This window comes from Phacochoerus africanus, chromosome 3 (assembly GCF_016906955.1).
Source record: "Phacochoerus africanus isolate WHEZ1 chromosome 3, ROS_Pafr_v1, whole genome shotgun sequence".
Taxonomy (NCBI): Eukaryota; Metazoa; Chordata; class Mammalia; order Artiodactyla; family Suidae; genus Phacochoerus; species Phacochoerus africanus.
This window is the reverse complement of record NC_062546.1, coordinates 34835769-34855141: the sequence shown is the minus strand read 5'-3', so window position 1 is coordinate 34855141 and position 19373 is coordinate 34835769. Positions and strand designations below refer to the sequence as shown.

The 19373-nt window shown below is 53.0% G+C and overlaps 1 protein-coding gene across 4 annotated transcripts in view; it reads right to left on the bottom strand.

Moving 5' to 3' along the window:
* Positions 1-2027: 2027 nt before the first annotated feature.
* RALGAPA2 (Ral GTPase activating protein catalytic subunit alpha 2) overlaps positions 2028-19373 on the bottom strand; it is a 271866-nt gene continuing 254520 nt past the window's right edge. For 2 of the 4 annotated variants that reach the window (XR_007133912.1, XR_007133914.1), the window contains 3 exons: positions 16100-17855; positions 7940-7979; positions 2028-5143 (listed from right to left, as the gene is read on the bottom strand). Coding sequence is in view for 1 of the 4 variants with exons in the window: in XM_047771595.1 (XP_047627551.1) it covers positions 7975-7979 (5 nt within the window). In the remaining 3 variants the exon portion in view is untranslated. Of the gene's footprint in view, positions 5144-7939; positions 7980-14156; positions 14550-16099; positions 17856-19373 lie in introns of those variants that run through there. The other 2 variants (XM_047771595.1, XR_007133913.1) reach the window with 2 other exon arrangements.

The window sequence follows — 19373 nt, the reverse complement described above, 5'->3', positions numbered from 1 at the left end:
AAAAGAAAAAAAAAAAGAATTTTCCATTTATAGAAAGAAGAGTGAGCGATAATAGTTCCCCTTGACATAAACTTAATAAATTGACGTGGCCTCAATTTAGCTCACATACAGACACAGGACCATAAGTTCAGCTCGAATGCGTACAGAGTGAACAGACATAAAGCCTGACCTTTTCCCTCAGAGATACGCCTCAGCATGGACCATAAAAGCTGCTGGGGTTCTAGTATACTGAGAAAATCATCATACCATGACCCGGGTGTACCTAAAGGCTATTCTCTCTTTGGATTCTGACACGTAACAAAAGCCAAGAGGAGCGTTATTTGTAGCAGTGGCCCTTTCAGAACCACTAGACATTGATTCTGCTTGGAATTCTGCAGAAGGTCTGCAAGATACGGCCGAAGACTCAATGAGTATTTTTCGAAGATGAGCAGGATCACTCACAGGAAGTATGAAGAGGGAAATACCACCTCCCTCCACCACCCCCGCCAATTTTTTTTTTTATAAATAAGACAATAAGCTGCATTGTGAGACTTTCATACCAATATCCTTTGAAAGTCAAAGGACCATTTTTTGAATTAAGAAGAATCCATAATGGATGGTGGGGCTGGGGCCAGGGGCAAAAGTGGGGTTGTTAGGAGGGTGGGTGCTGCACTGAGTAGGCTGCTCCTTCCCTGATGGCCCCCCCCACCCCATCCCCTCCTGGATACACATGGGGGAGGGGGCCAGGTGAGTGCTGCCCCACGCATTGCAGTGGGCTGACCTGAGCGCCTCAACCCCAATGGATTTGCAGATCAGAATGGTTAGAGGGCTTTAAAAAGAACAGATGCCGGGCTTCTGCCCAGACCTGATGGATCAGAATCTGGGTGGGGCATGGGCATGACTTAGGATCTTATGAAGCCTCCTTAATGATTCCAAGATTCCAAGCCTAAGCCTGGGAACCATGGCTTCTAGCGGCGAAACTCTCCAACTGCATTGAACTTTACTCCATGAGGAACCAAATGTTAAAGGCACAACATACCTTCACATGAGGTCTTGCTATTAGTCAAAAGCTGAACAAAGCCAACTGATTCAGGCTCCACTCAGCTCCCAGGAAGACACCCAGATCTCTGCTGAGGTCAATAGAATGTCTTGTAAGTAACAGGTTCTCAACAAATATTTGCTAAATGGACAAATGAATGCTTTTCACAAAGCCTGATTGTCTCATGTCCTGGAAGTCCCCTGCTGTCTAGAGCATGGAGTAGCCCAGGAGGCTGGCAGAGGCCACCTGGCCAGGTTGTCCTGAGGTAGGGCCACGACCTGGCTTCAGCCCAACAGGAGGCATTACTATGTCTCGTCTGTCACTTATTCACAAGACAAACCCTCAATGTCTGGCTCTTGCTCATCAGAGTCAGGGGCTCCGGACCCTGAAAGGGTGGCTGGTGCAGAGGGCTGCCCTGGAGAGATGGGGCCGGGGCCCGGGCTCACTGTGGACCTGTTCAATCATGAAGCGAGGATGGACTTGGACACACGAGGTCAATGATGCTTGGACTCCGGTGCTCTTGTGGATGGGTGTGGGCATCTCATGTCATGAACTGGGAGGTCACCTTTACATAAACATGTTCACATACCTCCCTATCTCCATCCTGACTGCCGTTTTGGATACATATTGAGGTTCTGGTTAAAAACAAGTGCTTCTGAAGTTCCAGTCATGGCTCAGCAGTTAACAAACCTGACTAGCATCCATGAGGACGCAGGTTTGATCCCTGGCCTCGCTCAGTGGGTTGAGGATCCAGCATTGCCGTGAGCTGTGGTGTGGGTCACAGATATGACTTGGATCCCAAGTTGCTGTGGATGTGGTGTAGACTGGTAGCTGCAGCTCTGATTCGACCCCTGGCCTAGGAACCTCCATATGCCGTGGGTTCAGCCCTAAAAAGACAAAAAATAAACCTTTTGAACAACTTCCTCCGATAACAGGTGTAAACCATCTTTTCTTAGATGCCAGGATAAACTTTTTCTACAAACTATAATGAAAACAAAAAGAAACAAAGTGCTGTGTTTCTACTTTATTAGGTTGTCACAGTAAATCAGAATTAAAGAGAGAAAGAGGGCAAATTGGAGAGCCAGGCAGTGGCCGTCAGCAGCCATGGGTGTCCCTGGGCATGAGCCCCTTCCATCGGCGCATCGGGGTGCACACGACCTGCAAAGTGGGTTATAGACCAGGTCTCTACTGCCTAGGCACAAGCCCTGATGCAGAGCATCAGGAAAATTAAATAACGAGAGAGAGCAAAGTAAAAATCAAATGACACGCTATAACTTAATTTACCGTATTTATCAAATTTTGTCCTTATTTACATGTACTAAATATTGTTGACCTGAAAACATTCACTTAATGTGTCTGTCATACATAGGTACTGAGTGCAACTAACATGTGGTTGGCTTTGCCTTCGAATGTGGACATTCCCTCCAGCAGCTATAAGGTTACAATTATGTGTAAGACATCACAGTAAGCGTGACAGCCTCCCTCAAACTCCAGAGGACACAAATGTGACAGTAAACAAGGCGCGGGTGTTCACACCTGAGGAAGGTTGGGAAGACGTGATGTGCCTTGTCTACAGATCCGCAGACTCTTGGGGGTAAGGCTTGGGGTCTGATTGGTCAGCCCCTCCCCAAAGTCAAGGCTGAAGCCCATTCCTTCGCTGTGGCTCTTGGGAACTGCAGCCTTGACCTAAGAAGACACTGTGACGGTCACCTACCCAAGCTAAATGTCCTCCCTGCTGTCTGCGTGAGGTGGTGCTATTTAAAATGTCGTCATTTGTGGAATTGCTAATATTTTTTTTAAGTACCCTATGCAGGAAGACTGCAGAGCAGCATTTTGCTGCCAATGGAAATCAGCGTGCCGAGACGTGAGGGGGCCGTCCTCGTCCTGCCTGGAGGCTGGCAGGTCTTAACCATTTTGGGCTAATTAGGGCCACTTCAGTTTACAGATGGCTGACCTACTAATGTGACAACTCAGCACTGTGGCTCAGGTGGGTCCCCACCGGAAAAGTGACCCTTGGCAATTTTGCTGAAAGGCATTTATTACAAAAGCACAATATTTGCTTTTCTAAGTTAAAAAAAAAAAAAAAAAAACCAAACACTTGATCATTTCAATTTTCCACCCCAAATAGCAAAAATGATTCAAGTCCACATGATTGCAAACAAACCTGGCTCAGATCCCCTGTTCCCTGATTCCAAACCTCCAAACCAAAACTGTTACTGAGAAGAGCCGTAAAACTGCTGGTGTCACCTGGGGTCGTGGGGTTGTCAAGCCGTTGAGAAAGGGCTGCTTACCTGCTACCTACAACTGCACTTCCTACTCCAGGTCAGGAGGACCGGTTCCTGGAGAGAAAAGGGACTCTTGGAGCACAGGTCCAGGGGAAGTCAACATGATTACAAGACTCTTGACTAAATCCAAGAATTCTGCAACAGGGGTTGAGGCCGAAATGTTCTCCTGGAAGCTGCAATCAGAGCTCACGTGGGACTGGGGAGCCCAGGGACGAGCGATGCCCCTTCCTGCAGGAGCGAGGGCTGGCAACTTTGTAATATCAAGTGGGACAGCGGTAAGAGTGTGAGTCTGAGCCATGGGGGCTGAACCGCGCCAACCAGAAAGCCCAAATAGCTCCAAGCTGGGGAAGGGATGCCAGGGGAAGATAAGAATTGTGACATTTGCTGACACCATCAAAAAGGCTGTCACTTCCAGTCACCCTTTATGTTGCCATTAAGCCCCAGTAAGTGAACAAATTGGGCCTATTTACAGGACAGCCCCAAGTGCTGCTTTTGTCTGTCCCCAGTTCTCTGGGGTTCAGATGGCACTCCAGCTGCCCCCGGCTGTGGGCCTGGCCTCAAGCCCCACCTCTGAGCCCCTGGAAAGCAGAAAAACCAAGTCTCTTGAGAATCCCAAGTCCCCTCCTAATAGGAGTGCCTTTCTCAATCCGGTCCCACTGTCCCCAAAGCAAGGATGGCTCCTGGGTCCACCCCCTTCTCCTGCAAAGATCAGGGACTAGCCAAACCCATAGGACAGTGACATTTGGGGAGGACAGCAGCTTTGCCTAGGAGAGTGGGCTCAGAAGGCGGCCAAGGCAGGCTGGGTGTGCCCAGAGATGGGTGCAAGAGCAGGGGGGCGGGGGCAGGAAAGCACCTGCGCTGGGACCTTTCTGGGCCCTTAGCCAGGGGCTCCCCGGTTCTGAGCCCAGGGCTAGCTCTGGAGATGGCGCAAGAGCCTAGGTGACTAGCAGAGAGCCCTTGCCCAACGCTCGCTGACCCCAGCTTTTTTTTTTTTTTTTTCAAACAGGCACAATAGGCCTTCCTTGGAGCAAAATGGGTAAAAAGTGGGGGGAACAAACCCCTTGCTGAGGATGTCACCCTAAAGCTCTGTGTGAGGGGTAGGGCAATGAGGCACCGCCACCGGGAGGCTTCCTGACCGACCGGAACTTTCGAAGGACAGGACCCTGTGTTTCTAGAATCACCTGTGCATTGTGGATGGAAGCTTTCCTCTCACCCCCTGGAGGCCTCCAGCAGTGTTAGGGTCAAGGTCAGGAAACCTCTCCCCAGGTAGCGGGCATCTGGGAACCAGGTGGGAAACATTCAGCAAAGGTGGTGAAACTTCTCCTGGGCTACTGACCTGACGGAAAGCCAATCTCTGGGATGATGAAGTTTGTAAAACCATCAGTCTTAACAGAAGAGCGAGTGGGATCAATGCGGGGAACGCTCCTCCAACAGGCTGACAGGCATTCTGCAGCCCCAGTGAAACACGACGGGTTTACAGGTGAGAGGAAGCCCTGGGTCCAGAGCCAGGTGCTCACCTTGCCCCCACCCCAGGAAAGCCCGGAACCAGCTCGTGTTCCCTCTGCGCCTGCAGCCCCAAAGGCACTGCGTGACAGCCGGCTCATCTCTGGTGGGTGGCGACTTTTTCTTCTTTCGAAGCCCAGGCTCCTGAGATATCACCGCCACCGGTTTGAAAGTCTGCTCCGCCGCATTTGGGGGCTTCCTCTGTAGCTTTGGACTCGCTGAGGCACCAGCTGGGCCACCGTGACCGGAGTCTGGGTTTGGGGGCTTGGTTGGGGAAGCGGGGGTCTCATCCATCTTCTCCTCCCCAAGAGGCGCCGTGGGGAAAGCGCTCAGGGCCCTGGAAGGAAGCAGAGGGAGGCCTCGTGGGCGCAGGTTCAAGGGAGGGTGCGGCTCCCAGGAGCAACGGGGTGGCGCGCATGCAGGGATGTCTCCTGAATGAGCCCTCGGGCCAAGGTCTATCCTCCCAGGCCTCGCTCTGCAGCGTGACAGGGGCTCTGCATCTTCAGTGAGGCTCACTGTCCAAGGGACAAGTGACGAAGGAGGAGGAGAGGCGCTGGTGATGGAGGTGGGGGCCCAGCACAGCATCCCTGCCCAGACTCCAAGACAAACTCCAGGGGCAGTGCTCCGATCTGCCCTGTTACTATCTACGAAGATTCCCACATTGATACTTTACGCCGTGAGTTGCAACTCGATTATTCCCAAGGGGTCTGAGATGGGAGCGCAGGACCGACTGAGCGAGTCCAGAGGAGGTGCTGCTATCTAGCTCCCGAGGGAGAAAGGAAGCTGCCTTTTGTCATCCCCTCCACCCCCTACCCGCCACCCCGGGCTGCTCAGGGGAACAGCGCCCGCTGCTGCAACACCCAGCCGCTGTTGCCGTGGCGGGTCCCCAGGCGGTGCTTCGAGGGAGGACTGTTTCATCACCTTCCCCTGAACCTATTTTTAAACTCTGCTGGCTTCACCCCGAGCTTCCTCAAAAGCAGGCTTTCTAACCATTTCCCGACATGCTTCACTTCCGGGGCTCTGGCCTTTGACATTTCTATTAGGGGCCTCCGAAATTAATTTACGCAAGTGATCTTATTCACAGGCAGCATCTCCTCTCACTTTCAGGGAGAGCCTCTGAAATCAATACCTGCAAACACGCTTGGACCCGAGCAGACTGTCTGCCCCCGTGCTATTTGGAAATTCAGAGCCGCCAGCCTGGCCCCAGGAAGGTCAGACAGAGAGAGAAGTCCGAGCCCCTCTCCAGCTGTTTTGGTCTTTGAAAACAGCCTACTCTTGACAAAGGCAGCACAGCTACACATTATCCTCGGCAGAGATGGGCTGCTAACGGGCATCGCCCCAACCCCTTGGAGCTGGAGGCAGGTGTCCGCATGTAGTCCAGGGGAGCAGGCAGCCCTGATTCAACCCCAGGTCATATTTCATTTTGAAATACCTTCACTTCAAGTTGGATGTGACTTCAGGTTATTAACTAGGAGCCACTGTAGCCACTTTGTAATTGGATCAATTGGGAGAGGGGAGCAAAAAAAAAAAAAAAAAGCAGGTAAATGAAAGAAAAAGTGATGGTCAAAGGACCGATATTAAGTAATTCTGGATCAGAACAGAAATATTTAGACGCTTCCCACCAGGGAGGCACATTGGGGGGCCCTCTCGGTCCTCTGCTGAAGCACGGCAGCAATGCCAACTTTGTTGAGCTGAGACGCTCCTCAGCACTGGCTTTTTGTGCATCTGAGGGCAGCAGCCCCATCGCCAGGGGCTGCAGAGAGGTCACACTGAGGGAGAACCTGCACTGCACCCCGCCTCTGGCATTGCATTTCTCCAGCCCCCACCTTCCACTGGGGCACGTCCCCAGCCAGCAAAGACTCCTGTCGTGCCCACTGCACCCCATGAGTGATGGGGAGGGGGCAGCTTCGGACCAGCAGGCCACAAAGAGGGCAGTTCCTTCCACCCCTGGCCCCTGGCACACGCTGCCCCGACTCTGCCCTGTTTGTGGTGCGGGAAGTGGGGTGGTGAGGAGATCTGTTCAAAGGACACCACAGCCCCACTTTTCCACTTTGGAGTAGGAACAGGAGGACGTGCGTGGATACGAGGGTCCCTGCAAATCAAGCCTTCTACTCGGATGCCACTGTTGGAGGGGACTATATGGCCTGCTGCCTGGCCATCAGGAGCACCTGGGCTTTGTGGCTCATGTGGCCCTGGAGGTGATGCAAGTGGGCCCAGGTTGGAACAATTCTGTGGCCAAGGGGCTAGGAAGGGGCAGCTGGCTCGGAGGGTCAGCTCACTGTGGCAGTGGCCCCGGTGCTCTGGATCAGCCAAGAGGCTGAGACCCCACCTCCCACTCCCGCATTTACTCAGAGATGGGCGGCTGCCGCGGCTCTGCTGCGTGTGATGCTGATAAAAGACAGCTCACACCCGACCTTCCCCAGCATCATCGTCTCATGTGGCCTCTCTTCCTCCCGTGAGCCCAGGAGTGGATACGCCAGGGCCACCCCTGGGGGTTTTCTGCCAGCATTGCCTCGAGGTGGCTGTCGTCCAACAGGACGCACGGGGCCTGGACCCCAGACTGCGGCAGAAAGGGGAGGCCTTCCAAGGTCACACCTGCTGGGCTGGGCTGCCCTCTGGGTCCTAAACCATAGTGACCCGGGTTCTCCACCCTCTGGGCTCCCCCAGCTTTTGTCTGCCCTTCCTGTCCCAGCTGTTCCATTCAGCAGACCCAGGACAACCTGCCCTCCTCGTTCCCGGCCTCAGAGGCCCCATGAAGGCCAGAGGTCAAAGGCCAGCCTGCACGTGCCGCGTCTTATCGGCCCATCTCAAGATCCTGCTCCTCCAGGCTCCACAACAAAAAAGGGGGCAGCCCCGGGTCCCCAGGCTCCCCAAGGCCCCCACACACAAAAGGGCGGGTGACAAAGACATTTTCGGGGATGGCAGGTGCTGGTGTCAGATTCTACCCAAAGGTCTGGCTGGAGAGGAGGGAGGCTGGGTTTCCAGGGAGGGCAGCGCAGACACGCAGGGCAGAGCCTTGGAACGGGGAAGGGAGGGGAAGGGAGGCAGCAGTACCCCTCGGGGGCATCTCAGCCTGTGTCACCCTTCCCGAGAGCAGGGTGGTGGAGCCAATCCGCCGAAGTATCGGTCTTACCTTGTTCAAATATTGCAGCGAGGCCTTTGTGTATTTTAATCTGAAGGGAAAGAACATAAAACGAGATGTGAATCCAAGCCCGGACACCCACAGCTCAGCTCACTAATGAACACAGTGCTCATAATGCATTTATTCCTGGGCTGCTGGAGTGTTCCTGCAGCCTTGGAGATGATTATGAACTGGAAAGCCACCTGAAATTCGACTTGGCAGGACATTCTAGCTGCCGTCACACGGCCACATGTGTAAGTGTGAAATGAAGGTGACGTTAGCTTTCCCAGGATGTGTGACAGATGCAGTTGGGAGCCCCACAGATGCTGGGCGGCACAGACCGTGGTGTCCCTTCCTGCTGCCTGACATGTCCTACAGGTTTGGTCTCAAATATAGTCAAAGGTAAGCGTTTTCAAGACTGGCACCTGGAATTCAATGGGTGACCTGAAAAAGTAATTGATACCCTTCTAAGTGTACAAGTTTACACGTCTCAAGTTTCATTTTACAGGTTTTTGAGAGGTACACAGTGTATTAAGTCAATACAGGCGTCCCCTGCGATGACAGTCCCCAGGGAGGAAGCATGCCATGCAGGTGTAAAGGGAACCTGGTCGTGGCGAGCCTGGACCGCAAGCTCACCCTCACTCCCAGAGCAGCAGGATCTGAGCATCCCGCCCAACCCAAGCGGGGCTGTGAGCTCGTCCTTGCTTTATGATAGTTTTTCTCAATCACCCCATCTTCCCACGCCAGCCTATTCCTCGAGTGGGCTTCCGTCGCAAATGCAGCCTCTTTCTGTGCGAGGCTCCTCACCCCAACCCCCACCACACTCCTAAACTGTCACTAGAGCAGCATCAAATCCGGACAAAGGACATTCATCAGTGACACAGACTGCTGTCCTCCCGGCCATCGCTGTAAACTTGGATTGTCTGCTGAGCTTGCCTGCCAAGGCTGGCACCGCAACGGAGCCAGTTTCTAAGACGGATGCCGTCGGAGGCGGAGCCCCTGAGCCATTGTAGGTGGGGCTCTCGGGAAGAAGCCTGGGCTTCTCTGAAGGTGGGTTCTCCAATCTATCAGCGACAATTCACTCCTCCCCACCTCCCAAAACCTCTGGGGCTGGGAATTTTGCGATGATGCAGTAGGTTCCTCTGTCCTACTCCATTGCAGCCACTGTCAATCGCTCCTTCTTTACACACGGAGTGCTCCCAGCCTGTGCTGATTCTTGGTGCTTGACCAGAATGCTTTCCCTGGGGCCTCTAAACAGCCCTAGGGCCTAGATGTTCCATTTGCCCCCAAAGCTCTGGTTGGCAACACAGAACATCACAGACCATCTCTGCCTGAGTCTTCCTCGCATGCAGGGGCTTGGCTCCTCGGGGCCCCGGGCTGCTGACCCTCTCCAATCTCTAATGTGAGCCAACGGTCTCCCCACGAAGGGGCTCCCCGGGCTCTCCTCCCCCACAGCCCCTCAGCCCTGGCTCTGCTGGGCGTACAGGCACCCGATTGGTGGAACCAAGAAAACAGATGGCGCGGCTGACAATGGAGGGCTTGTTTGTAATTGCTGATGAGGACCGGCCGGCTCCTCTCCCGGTGCGTCCCCAGATGCAGCCCGGTGTGGTGTGCTGGACCAAACAGAATGTCTCAGTGACTGCCAATCCACGGGCGAGATGCAAAGCAGAGACAGTTGGGGGCTGCAGTAATTATTCCATGGGGCTCAAATGTCACTTGCCCTTGACACACAGACAGGGCTACCAGAGGGCGGGAGCCTGTACTTGGAACAGAGGAGCGGGCTGTCAGCTTCCTGACACGTCCCTGGGGGTCAGCATGAGGCACCGACTAACCTGGGCAGCATTGGAGGCACCAGAAGTGATCACTGTGCTTGAAGGTGCATGGTGCTTGGCTTGGGGGAGTGGGGGGCACAAAGCCTAATTATCTCATCCTTTTATCACGTGGCTGCTGGTACATGCCAGGTACCGTTCTAGGCTCTGGGTGACAGCAGCGAGCAGAGCAGATGAAACCCCAAAGCCGCTGCAGCTTTGGCGGAGGAGGAGTTGTGGCATGACATTGAGGGGCAAAACTATTGCACGTTTTATTTGCATAAATCCCATGTGTAAATATGGTAAATAAAGAGATAAATGGTATTTCAGGGGAGGGGACAAACTAAAATAAAAATGTCTCAGAAGCCTCTATGGTGGGCAAGAATGAAAAAAGGCTGGGAAGCACTGATGGAGGGGTCCTATCTGTTTTGAATTCAGAGTTTCCTTACACATCAGCGGTGCTGGGGGTCCAGGTCGGCCTGCTCACACCTGAGAGCAGCTGAGCGAGATACCCCGGAGACCCTCCGAGAGTAACTCAGGGCCAACAGGCCATCTGCGGCCACCAGGCAGCTCAGACAGGGAGCAGGCCCCGAAGACCCGTGAAGGCGCTTTTAGAGAAAGATGTCCTGCTTCTTGGACCTCGTGTGATTCCTTTGATACCCGAGTATCAACAAGGACTGAGAGACAACAGGGTAAACCACCATCCTGGCTGGAGACGTGTCCTATTCGACTCGGCTCTGCCTCTCGAAGCCTTTTTAAGAACTGGGACCCCCCCATATCCACACACGTCTCTCTGCGGCCTGTTTTCTCCGGCTGTACTTGCTGGGAGAGAGAAAGAGCAAGGCTGGAGCGTCTTATCTCCGAGGCGAGGCTGCCATCCGGGACTGCCCCCTGGGACAAGGCTGGGCAGAGTCAGACAAGAAAAGTGACTGCTCTCCCTGTGTCCTCGTCACCGAGCAGTCAGTGTGGGAAATGATTCACCAATTCAAGAGAATTAGGGAAGGGAAGGCCTTTGCGAGCTGGCACAGGCAAGGGAGAGAAACCGTGGACTGGGGTTCTAGCTTCAGGCGAGCGCTAAATATGCTCAGCAGGAAGGCAGACAGCGCGGGAGATCAGAGAGCTGCCTGGGCCATTCAGACCCCTTGGAACGGCGCTGAGGAGTGAGACAGGTGCAGGGTGGATGGGGGGAGCCTGGATACTCAGCACGGGCAACCCAAGGCCAAGAGGAATTAGCCAGCCTCATTAACATTTCCAAATGGCCCAAGGATGGCTTCCAGAATTTCCAACCCAGCAGCAGAGGCTGTGTCTTGGCCCTGGCTTTGGGCTCGGCTTCTTCTTTTTGGTCGTTGGTCTTGCCCGTCAACTTTGGTTCAGAAGCAGAAAGCCAGGACAGCTGGACAGAAAGGCAGGCGAGCAGAGAGGGTGCCTGTATTGTGTGCCCACCTGTGCAGGAGGCCAGGCAAGCAGGTGGAACGTTCCTGAAAACGTTTCTCTGGCATTTTGTTTTTTCTCTTCCCCTTCTATGACTATCATGCACTTTTACCGATCTATGACTGAATTTAATGAAATTAAAAATTGAAAATGAGTATCCTCGTGGACACAGATGTTTCCAGCCACTTTTTGCCATCTCGCAGAATGTAAACATCGAGATCTTGGCCCTGGAGAAGCTGTTCATTTTACCAGATTGAATTTACATCTCAGAATGGAAAACCAGTACAGATTTTTTTTTTTTTTGGTCTTTTTTAGGGCCTCACCCACGGCACATGGAGGTTCCCAGGCTAGGGATCCAATCGGAGCTACACCTACCGGCCTGCGCCACAGCAACGCCAGATCTGAGCTGCGTCTGCGACCTACGCCACAGCTCACAGCAACGCCAGATCCTTAACCCACTGAGCGAGGCCAGGGATTGAACCTGCATCCTCATGGATGCTAGTCAGATTGGTTTCCCCTGAGCCACAACAGGAACTCCAGTGCAGAAATGCTTACAGCAGCAACAGTCACAACAGCTAAAAAATGGCAACAGCGCCCATGTCCACCACCTGATGACCAGAACCAAAGTGCAGCCCATCCTTACAATAGAATATTACTTGGCAATAAAAAGAAATAAAATACTGATACAGGCTCCAATATGGATGACCCCTGAGAACCTGCCAAATGAAAAAAGCCAGTCTGCAAAGACCATATCCTATCTGATTCCTTTTATACAGAACATCCAAAATGGGCAGATCCATAGAGACTAGCGGTCGCTTGGGGGTGGGGGTGGCATGGGGGAAGGGGAGTGACGGCTAGCGGGTTTATGCTTTCAGGAGGGATAAACATGTTCTAAAATCAGATTGTGGTAATGGTTGCACAACCTTCTGAATATACTAAAAACACTGAATTGCATACTTTAATTGGATGCTTCTTTGGTATGCAAATTTTATTTCAATAATGCTGTTATTAAAAAAGGCAAAAAGAGGTCTAGGCAGCACTACTGCCATCACCTTCCAAAAGCAACACAAAGGAAGTGGCTCCCAGTTTTAGGGAAACACACAAGACCTAGGCGCAGCTCTGTGGTCCACAGGCGCCACGGCCACACACTTTCAACCATCCTCAAAGCAAAGTAAGTGGCGCTGCCCCGCAGGGGACACACAGATTTCCCTTCAAGCCTGTCTCTCAGCTTTATTCCAACTTCAATTCACCTGTCTGTAAACACCCAGGTGTGGCCGTGGGCGGCGAGATGGGAGTGGCAGGCCTCAGGGAGCCGTATGGCTGCATGTCACAGAGGGTTGGGGACTTACCTGGAGTAACTGCCCCAGCGCTGGGGACGGAACTGGGGAGCAAGGCTGCCCGGACCTCCATGCAGGAAACCCTCCGGCCACAGGGCCTGCCCAGACACACTCTGGCAACGGCACAAGGCGGGGTGTGTTTCATGGGCCTGCCTGAGGTCAGGGCTGGGGGTGGCAGAACCTGCCAGGGAGTCCCGGAAGGCCCAGCGGCTTTCCTCGCCCTTGGCGGGCACTCTGGCAGGTCAGTGGAGGGTGGCAGCTGGGGTGGGGCATAGGTTGCGGGGGTGTCCTTGGTGTACCTGGGGCTGATGATTGGAAGTGCTCAGATGACCGGGATCAGACTGTTCTGCTCAACACTCTGCAGCGATGCTACCAGGCTCCTTAGGCGCTAAGAAACGGATTCTGGCCGCGTCAATGCCGTACACTTTATGTGATCTTTCTTTTTACAAAGTGGATGCGCATGTTTCTCATTTGTAAGGGATTTCTTTTCAGCCTTTTGAGGGACTTTAAAGGCGAACAGGAAAGGAGGAACCAGCTTTTCTCTTTATTATGCTCCTGAGAGGTTTACTTCCGGATTATTATCATATAGCCTTCTGGAAAAAGATTATAAAACATTCTTTTTTTCCATTAGCGGATTTAAGTGCTGGTAAGAGAGGTGCCATTTGGCCTGTGCTTTGGTTGTTGCTAAATAGAAATTCAAGCAAAACTATCCCATCTTCCTGGCCCCCCGGCCATTCTGGCCGATGGCTGTGGTGGTCCACCTTCCAATGGCTGAAACTGGAAGGAATGCAGGCCCAGCCGTGGCTCACAAGGAACGTGAACCTGGGGTGTCAGGTGCTCCTGACTCTCCTGTAATAAATTCTCAAGGTCGTTTCAAGTAAGCTTTGCGAGTCATTTCCAAAACCGGTCTGTGAGACAAATTCTTGGTACTTGCCGGCCATCTCTTGGCAACTGCTGTGTGTCTCTGGGGCTGTCATTAACAGTGAGGCAGGAGGAAGATGCCATTTGCACTTAAAACCCCATGGGACTGCGAAACCAGGGCTGACCTCACGCAACAGTGCACAGAAAATGCAGCAGCTTCATGCTCTCCCAGTGAGCGAATTAAACATCCTGTTGGTTCTTGGGAGTGAACGGCCTGGGTCCCTCCTCTTCCCAGGAGGCCAGGACCAGCCTCTGTCCCAGCCAGGCAGAAGGGTCCCCTGCTGGCTCTGAGGGGTGGTCTCTTCCTCTCCACGTCTGATTCTTCTCATCCGCGGCTTTTGCTCTAGGAACTGCTGTCCTCAGACAGCGTGGGAAAGTCACAGACTGGCTGGCAGAATGTTTAGTGGGACATCTAATACCTGTCAGGCAAGTGGCTACTCGTTCCAGGCTCATGAAGCAGATGCCCAGCTCGGCTCAGAGAAATCTCAAGCCAACTGACCCAAACCGCTAACCGCCTTGTTTTGGTTATGATTTTTTTTTGTCTTTTTAGGGCTGCACCTGTGGCACATGGAGGTTCCCAGGCTGGGGGTCAAATCGGAGCTGCTGCTACCGGCCTACGCCAGAGCCACAGCAATGCTAGATCAGAGCCACGCCTGTGCCCTACACCACAGCTCATGGCAACACCAGATCCTCAACCCACTGAGCAAAGCCAGGGATCGAACCCACAACCTCATGGTTCCTAGTTGGGTTCGTTTCCGCTGTGCCATGATGGGAACTCCTGGATCAACCTTTCTGATATGTAGTTACGGCTTGGAGCTAACTGATCTGGGCTTACTAACAATTAACCCACTTTGGTGATGCACAAAAAAGTACCTGCTTTTCCCTAACAAGACTCCGAGCTCCAGGAGGGAAGTGGGGACAAAGTACATGGTCTCTAGAGCCCTTCATGGGGCCCTGTACTGCTTAGCACTGCCCTGCTCAGTGGCAGCTGCCCAGGGAAGGTGGAGCCCGTGCGGAGACAGTGACATTTGGCAGGTGGCACCATCGTTTTCTATCAGAACCCATGGAACAAACCCTTGTCTCATCTCTCTTTCCTCTTCCAGAGCCAATGCCGGGAAGAAAGAGCTGTAGAGGAAAAGGGATGAAAAAGCACAAGGCAAAATGTGCAAAATAGGACAATTGAGAATTCTCCTTAGATTCCTAAATACCGTTTAGGAAAGCATCCTAATCAAGCTTCAGTTACTCAAACTGTGTTGCCCAGTCTCTGGCTTCATTTGGCCCCTGGCTTCCCCTCCTCTTCCATATCCAGGTCTGGCCCTCCTGCTCAGCGCTGGCCCACTTTCACTAAGAGGCCGGGGAGTGAGGGGGTAAATGAGACCCAATTACAGGTGTTTATTCTGTCTCTTGCATCAGGCCCAACACACATCTGTGGTCTCAAGACACACCTGTGCCCCTCAGAGCAAAGCCTGACTCCTTCCTGCCTGCATTTCTATTGTGCTCCTTTTGCATATGCTATAAGCAAGAAAATTATGCGTCATTTTCTAAAGCAATGACAGCCCATTAGAGAGAGAAGAAACACACACAGAGGACAAAGCCTCCCATACGCCGAGGAAAATCAAGAAGTAATGACAAGTTTGAGGGCACCGAAATGGGGACGGCAACAGCACAGAGGTACCGCCATGCAAGATGGTGATTCTCAATCCTGCTTAGATTTTAAAGGAGCCACTCCCCCACCCCACGCCCCTGAATGAAGAATCTGAACCTCTGCAGGGGGGTTGGGGGCAGAAAAACAGAATTTGGTTGAGGATTTGAGGGTGACCCAGGGCACAGCTGAGGCAGTACTGCCGGGTTCAGGCGATGGGATCGTGGGTTGAAAAAAATTCCTATGGATGTTTTATTACCTTTCAAGAAAACACATCTGAGTTTTTAAAAGAAATGCCAGATGCACAGGGATCAGGCTGGGCTGTTTGGTGATGTGGGCGGGAGGGTGGGGCCAGGAGGGGTGACAGGGTGTGAGGGGTGCTCAGTGGTTCTCAGGCTGGGTGACAATGCTGCCCAGCTACAGCCCAGCACACCTCGGGTGGAGTGGGCGGCCCTGAGCCCTTGAACAGATGGTGACATCAGAAAACCTATATGTGGGGGACACTTGTGGAGGATCTGGGTAGGGTTCTGGGCTTTACTCCCAGCCGGCAGCCGTGGCTCTGACGTCTGTCCCACAGGCTGGGCACTGGGCCAGCTCCTCATGGGTCGTGGCCCCATTTGTACCCCCTCTTCCAGGAGATGGGCTGATGCAGGCAGAGGGGGATCCAGGACGAGAGGAGAAATCGGGAGGCACAGGGGACACAGGAGGAGGACGAGTGGGAAGAGGGCTGCACATGACAGAGGGAGGAAAAACCCAGACGCCAGGTGGTGTGGTGACATGAGCTGTGGATGCCTGCTGAGGGTCCCTACGTGCTGGGCACTATCCTCACCCTCGCACACATGTTACCTTGATGAACCCTTAATGAATGCCCTTAAGATTGTACTATTTAGGACCGCGTAGAAGCTACTGCTGTCAGACCCATCTCACAGAATTGGACTCTGGGTGTCTGCAGAGTGACACCTACTTGGCAGAGACCACAGGCAGGACACAGGGGGACACAAGAGCCCAGCCCTCTGAGGAAAACATGTCCTACCTGTAGCTGGGGAGGCGGCTCCAGAAGGAAGGTTCTGGTCCATGTCTTGCAAGATAGGACAGGAGGACTGCGGCATCTGAGCATGGGAGCAAGGGCAGCCGGGGCGTCTCAGGCGCCGAGGAGGGCAGTTTGCAAAGCTGGGGATGCGAAGGGCAGCCCGGGGCTTGTTGGGGATCTGCTTCCTCCCTTCACTCCAGGGCTCGGGGCCCGGACCCCACTGCATTCCCAGCACCCCAGAATGTCAGAAGTGAGGCTTGAGCCTGACCCGCCTGCATGTGGACCCGTCTGCTGCACGTCTGTTGACGGAATGAAGTAAGTGCCATATTCCGGGGCTTCAGTTTCCTCGTCTGTGCCAGGAGGATGGTTAAAGGATGCTATAGCTGCAACTGCTAGGTGACCCCACAGACTGTCACAGTCCCACGAGCGCACTGGCCAATGAAGGCAGGAACCGCCACCATGACAGGAATGACCTGAAGCCAGAGCATCACCCGGCAAGTGAGGTGTCCTCAGTTCCTGTGGCTGGGTCGCCAGTCCTACTTGTGTCTTTCCCAAAAGCCATTCCTCTGGCACGAAGAAAATCTGGAGGGGGGGGGCAGCCATGAGGGGGAGGGCTTTCCTGAGCCGGCTTTGCTGAAGGGACTCTGAGACCGTGTCTGCTTGTCCCCTCCCAGAGAGGCTGCAGAGTTTGTCTAGACCCACAAACTCCCTGCTCATGGGCTGCTCAGGACCTGTGACCAGCGTCACTGATGACCACTGTTAGGTGACAGCCTACCCCGTGCGGGAAGTTGCTCACCACCTGAGCCTTGGCTGCTGGTAGCTGACACAAGTGCACCGACTGCACTGTGGGGCGGGGGGCGGTGGAGGGATGGGGCTGAGGCTATGGCCCTGGGTCACCCCTCAAAGCTGGTCTGTGGCTTCTTAGAACCACGTGTGGAATCAGACAGGGGTCTCCTGAAGCCCCTTCCTGCTCCATGTTCTATGATGACCTTGGCTGGTTCCAGCAAATTTATGAGGACGGCGAATGCCTAAGAAGTGCTATGGCTCAAAACCTGACTCATAGGACTTTTCAGGGAGGGAGGAGGGGAGAGAAAATGGGGACATCCTGGATGAGTCTGTGAGTGACATCCCCACTGAATGGGGAACACCGTCCTGCCTCATGCTCTTTCTGGGGATGGATTTGGTGGCTTACGGTCAAGCAGATGGCCTTGGTGGCGTCACTGCAGGACGGCCTATGATACCCCAAATTTTTGTCCCTGTGCCTGGCGTAGGGGTCCCGCAGGTGACAGCTAGGTGTAGCTCCCTCCCTGGGTGAAGACTGGTGGGCCATAAAGCAGTCTGAACAGCACCCACCCACCAGGTTCACTTTGGGACCGAGTGAGACACACCTGCAGCCTTGCGAGGGGACTGTGTCGGCCACCAGGATGACCCCGTGACTCCAGGCCCAGTCTTCCAACAGCTTCTGGGAACTTAATGTCTTTATTGTAGGAAAAAAGTCTTTTTGACAAGGCAGGTGAACACTCTACACCTTTCCCAGAGGGTGCCCAAGCCATCCTGAGCGCAGAAGCCGTTTTGTGGGAAGCCACAGAGGCAGCCTGAGCCCAACTCAGACTAATCTGGTTTAAGCTCCAGATACGACCCACATTAACAGCGGCAGAATCTGATGGAACTGGTGAGGGATGTCCTCCCACTTGCTCTAAATCCTGGAGCCTCTACAATCTGGCCCATGGTGAGGAGGAGGAAGTGCTCCTGGCCGCATCTGGGAGAAATCACATGTGTTTATGCAGGAATAACAAATAAACAAAGATCTGTGCTCCCCCTGCTGGCTCCCAGCAGCAGCATTAACGTGGAAAGGAGCCCTTAACAGTGCTGGCATCTTCAGCAAACGCAGCTGATTCACGTTCCCAGAGAAGAACCCTTTCTTTAATCTGGTTTTAGGCATCCTTGGAGAAAAATCCATCTTTGTTGACCTCTGAGCAAGGTACTTGAGAATTCTTAAAATCAGATATCAAAGTACACATACCAATAGCTCTCCACTGCCAAATTGCTAGCTGCAACGGCGACAGTGATTGGCAGATCCATTTATCAACAGACAGACGTGGATGCCTCCAAAATTTTAAGGTCCGGACATGATCTTTAAAAGCAGTTCTGGAAAAGCAACCTCGAGTCCAAGCTGAAATTTCTCCCCCCCCTCTTTTGTTTATAAGAGCAGCTCCCCAAAAGTAAAGATTTACACTATTTATATCCTTTCTGATAATGTCAAACATTAGACTTGATTTTCCAAATCATTAGCATGCAGAAGAATGACCTCATGGTGAACAGATGCACTTGGCTGTGAGCTGCAGTGATTACATCATTCGCTCCCTTCCAGTTAACCCTTTAGAGGCCTCGCTGCCAGTCCTCCTGCCCTGGAAACATGCTCGAAAACACAAACTTGGTCCTTCATCCCAGTATGTGTGTGTGTGTGTGTGTGTGTGAGAGAGAGAGAGAGAGAGAGAGAGAGAGAATGCACATATAAATACATGCAAAGCGCATACATATGTATACATATATGTGTGTGTGTGTTAACTGCAGCCAATATTTTGCCACTGACCACCTTTCAGAAATTGCCAGAGAGAATCAAAAGGGATGCAAAGTACAGAACTGGGTAGAATAGCAGCGCAAATACCTTTTATGCTCTGGGCATTATCAATATGAGTAATGGGTCAATAGATATGGGGTGGGGTGGTTAAAATATCACTTTTTCCCTGATTGGGAAAATAGTATTTTTAAACCTCTTCAAGTTTTTTTTTGTTGTTTTTTTTTTTAATTTTTTTATGGCCACACCCATGGCATATGGAAGTTTCTAGGCTAGGGGCAGGATGCAAGCTGCATCTGCTGGTCTACACCACAGCAATGGCAATGCTGGATCCTAAACCCACTGAGTGAGGCAAGGGATGAACCACATCCTCATGGATGCTAGTCGGGTTCTTAAGTTACTGAGCCACAATGGGACCTCCTTAAACCTTTAAAAGGCTGAGCATCCACCTATTCGCCTAACAACAAAAGACCCTCTGTCCTCATCTGTGGTGGGCAGTGAGTCACGAATAGGAACCCATTCACCTGCCCAAATGCCCCTCTGCACTGCCCTGGGTGACAGGAGGCAGGCAGCACCGGGACAGGGAGCCTGGGTGGGGAGAGCATTTCCAGCAGCAGCATTTCTGGGCACAGTCCCCCCACCTCTGCCGCCCCGCGAGTCTCTTCCTCCCACCCAGAAATTAAAGGCTGAGGGTGGAGG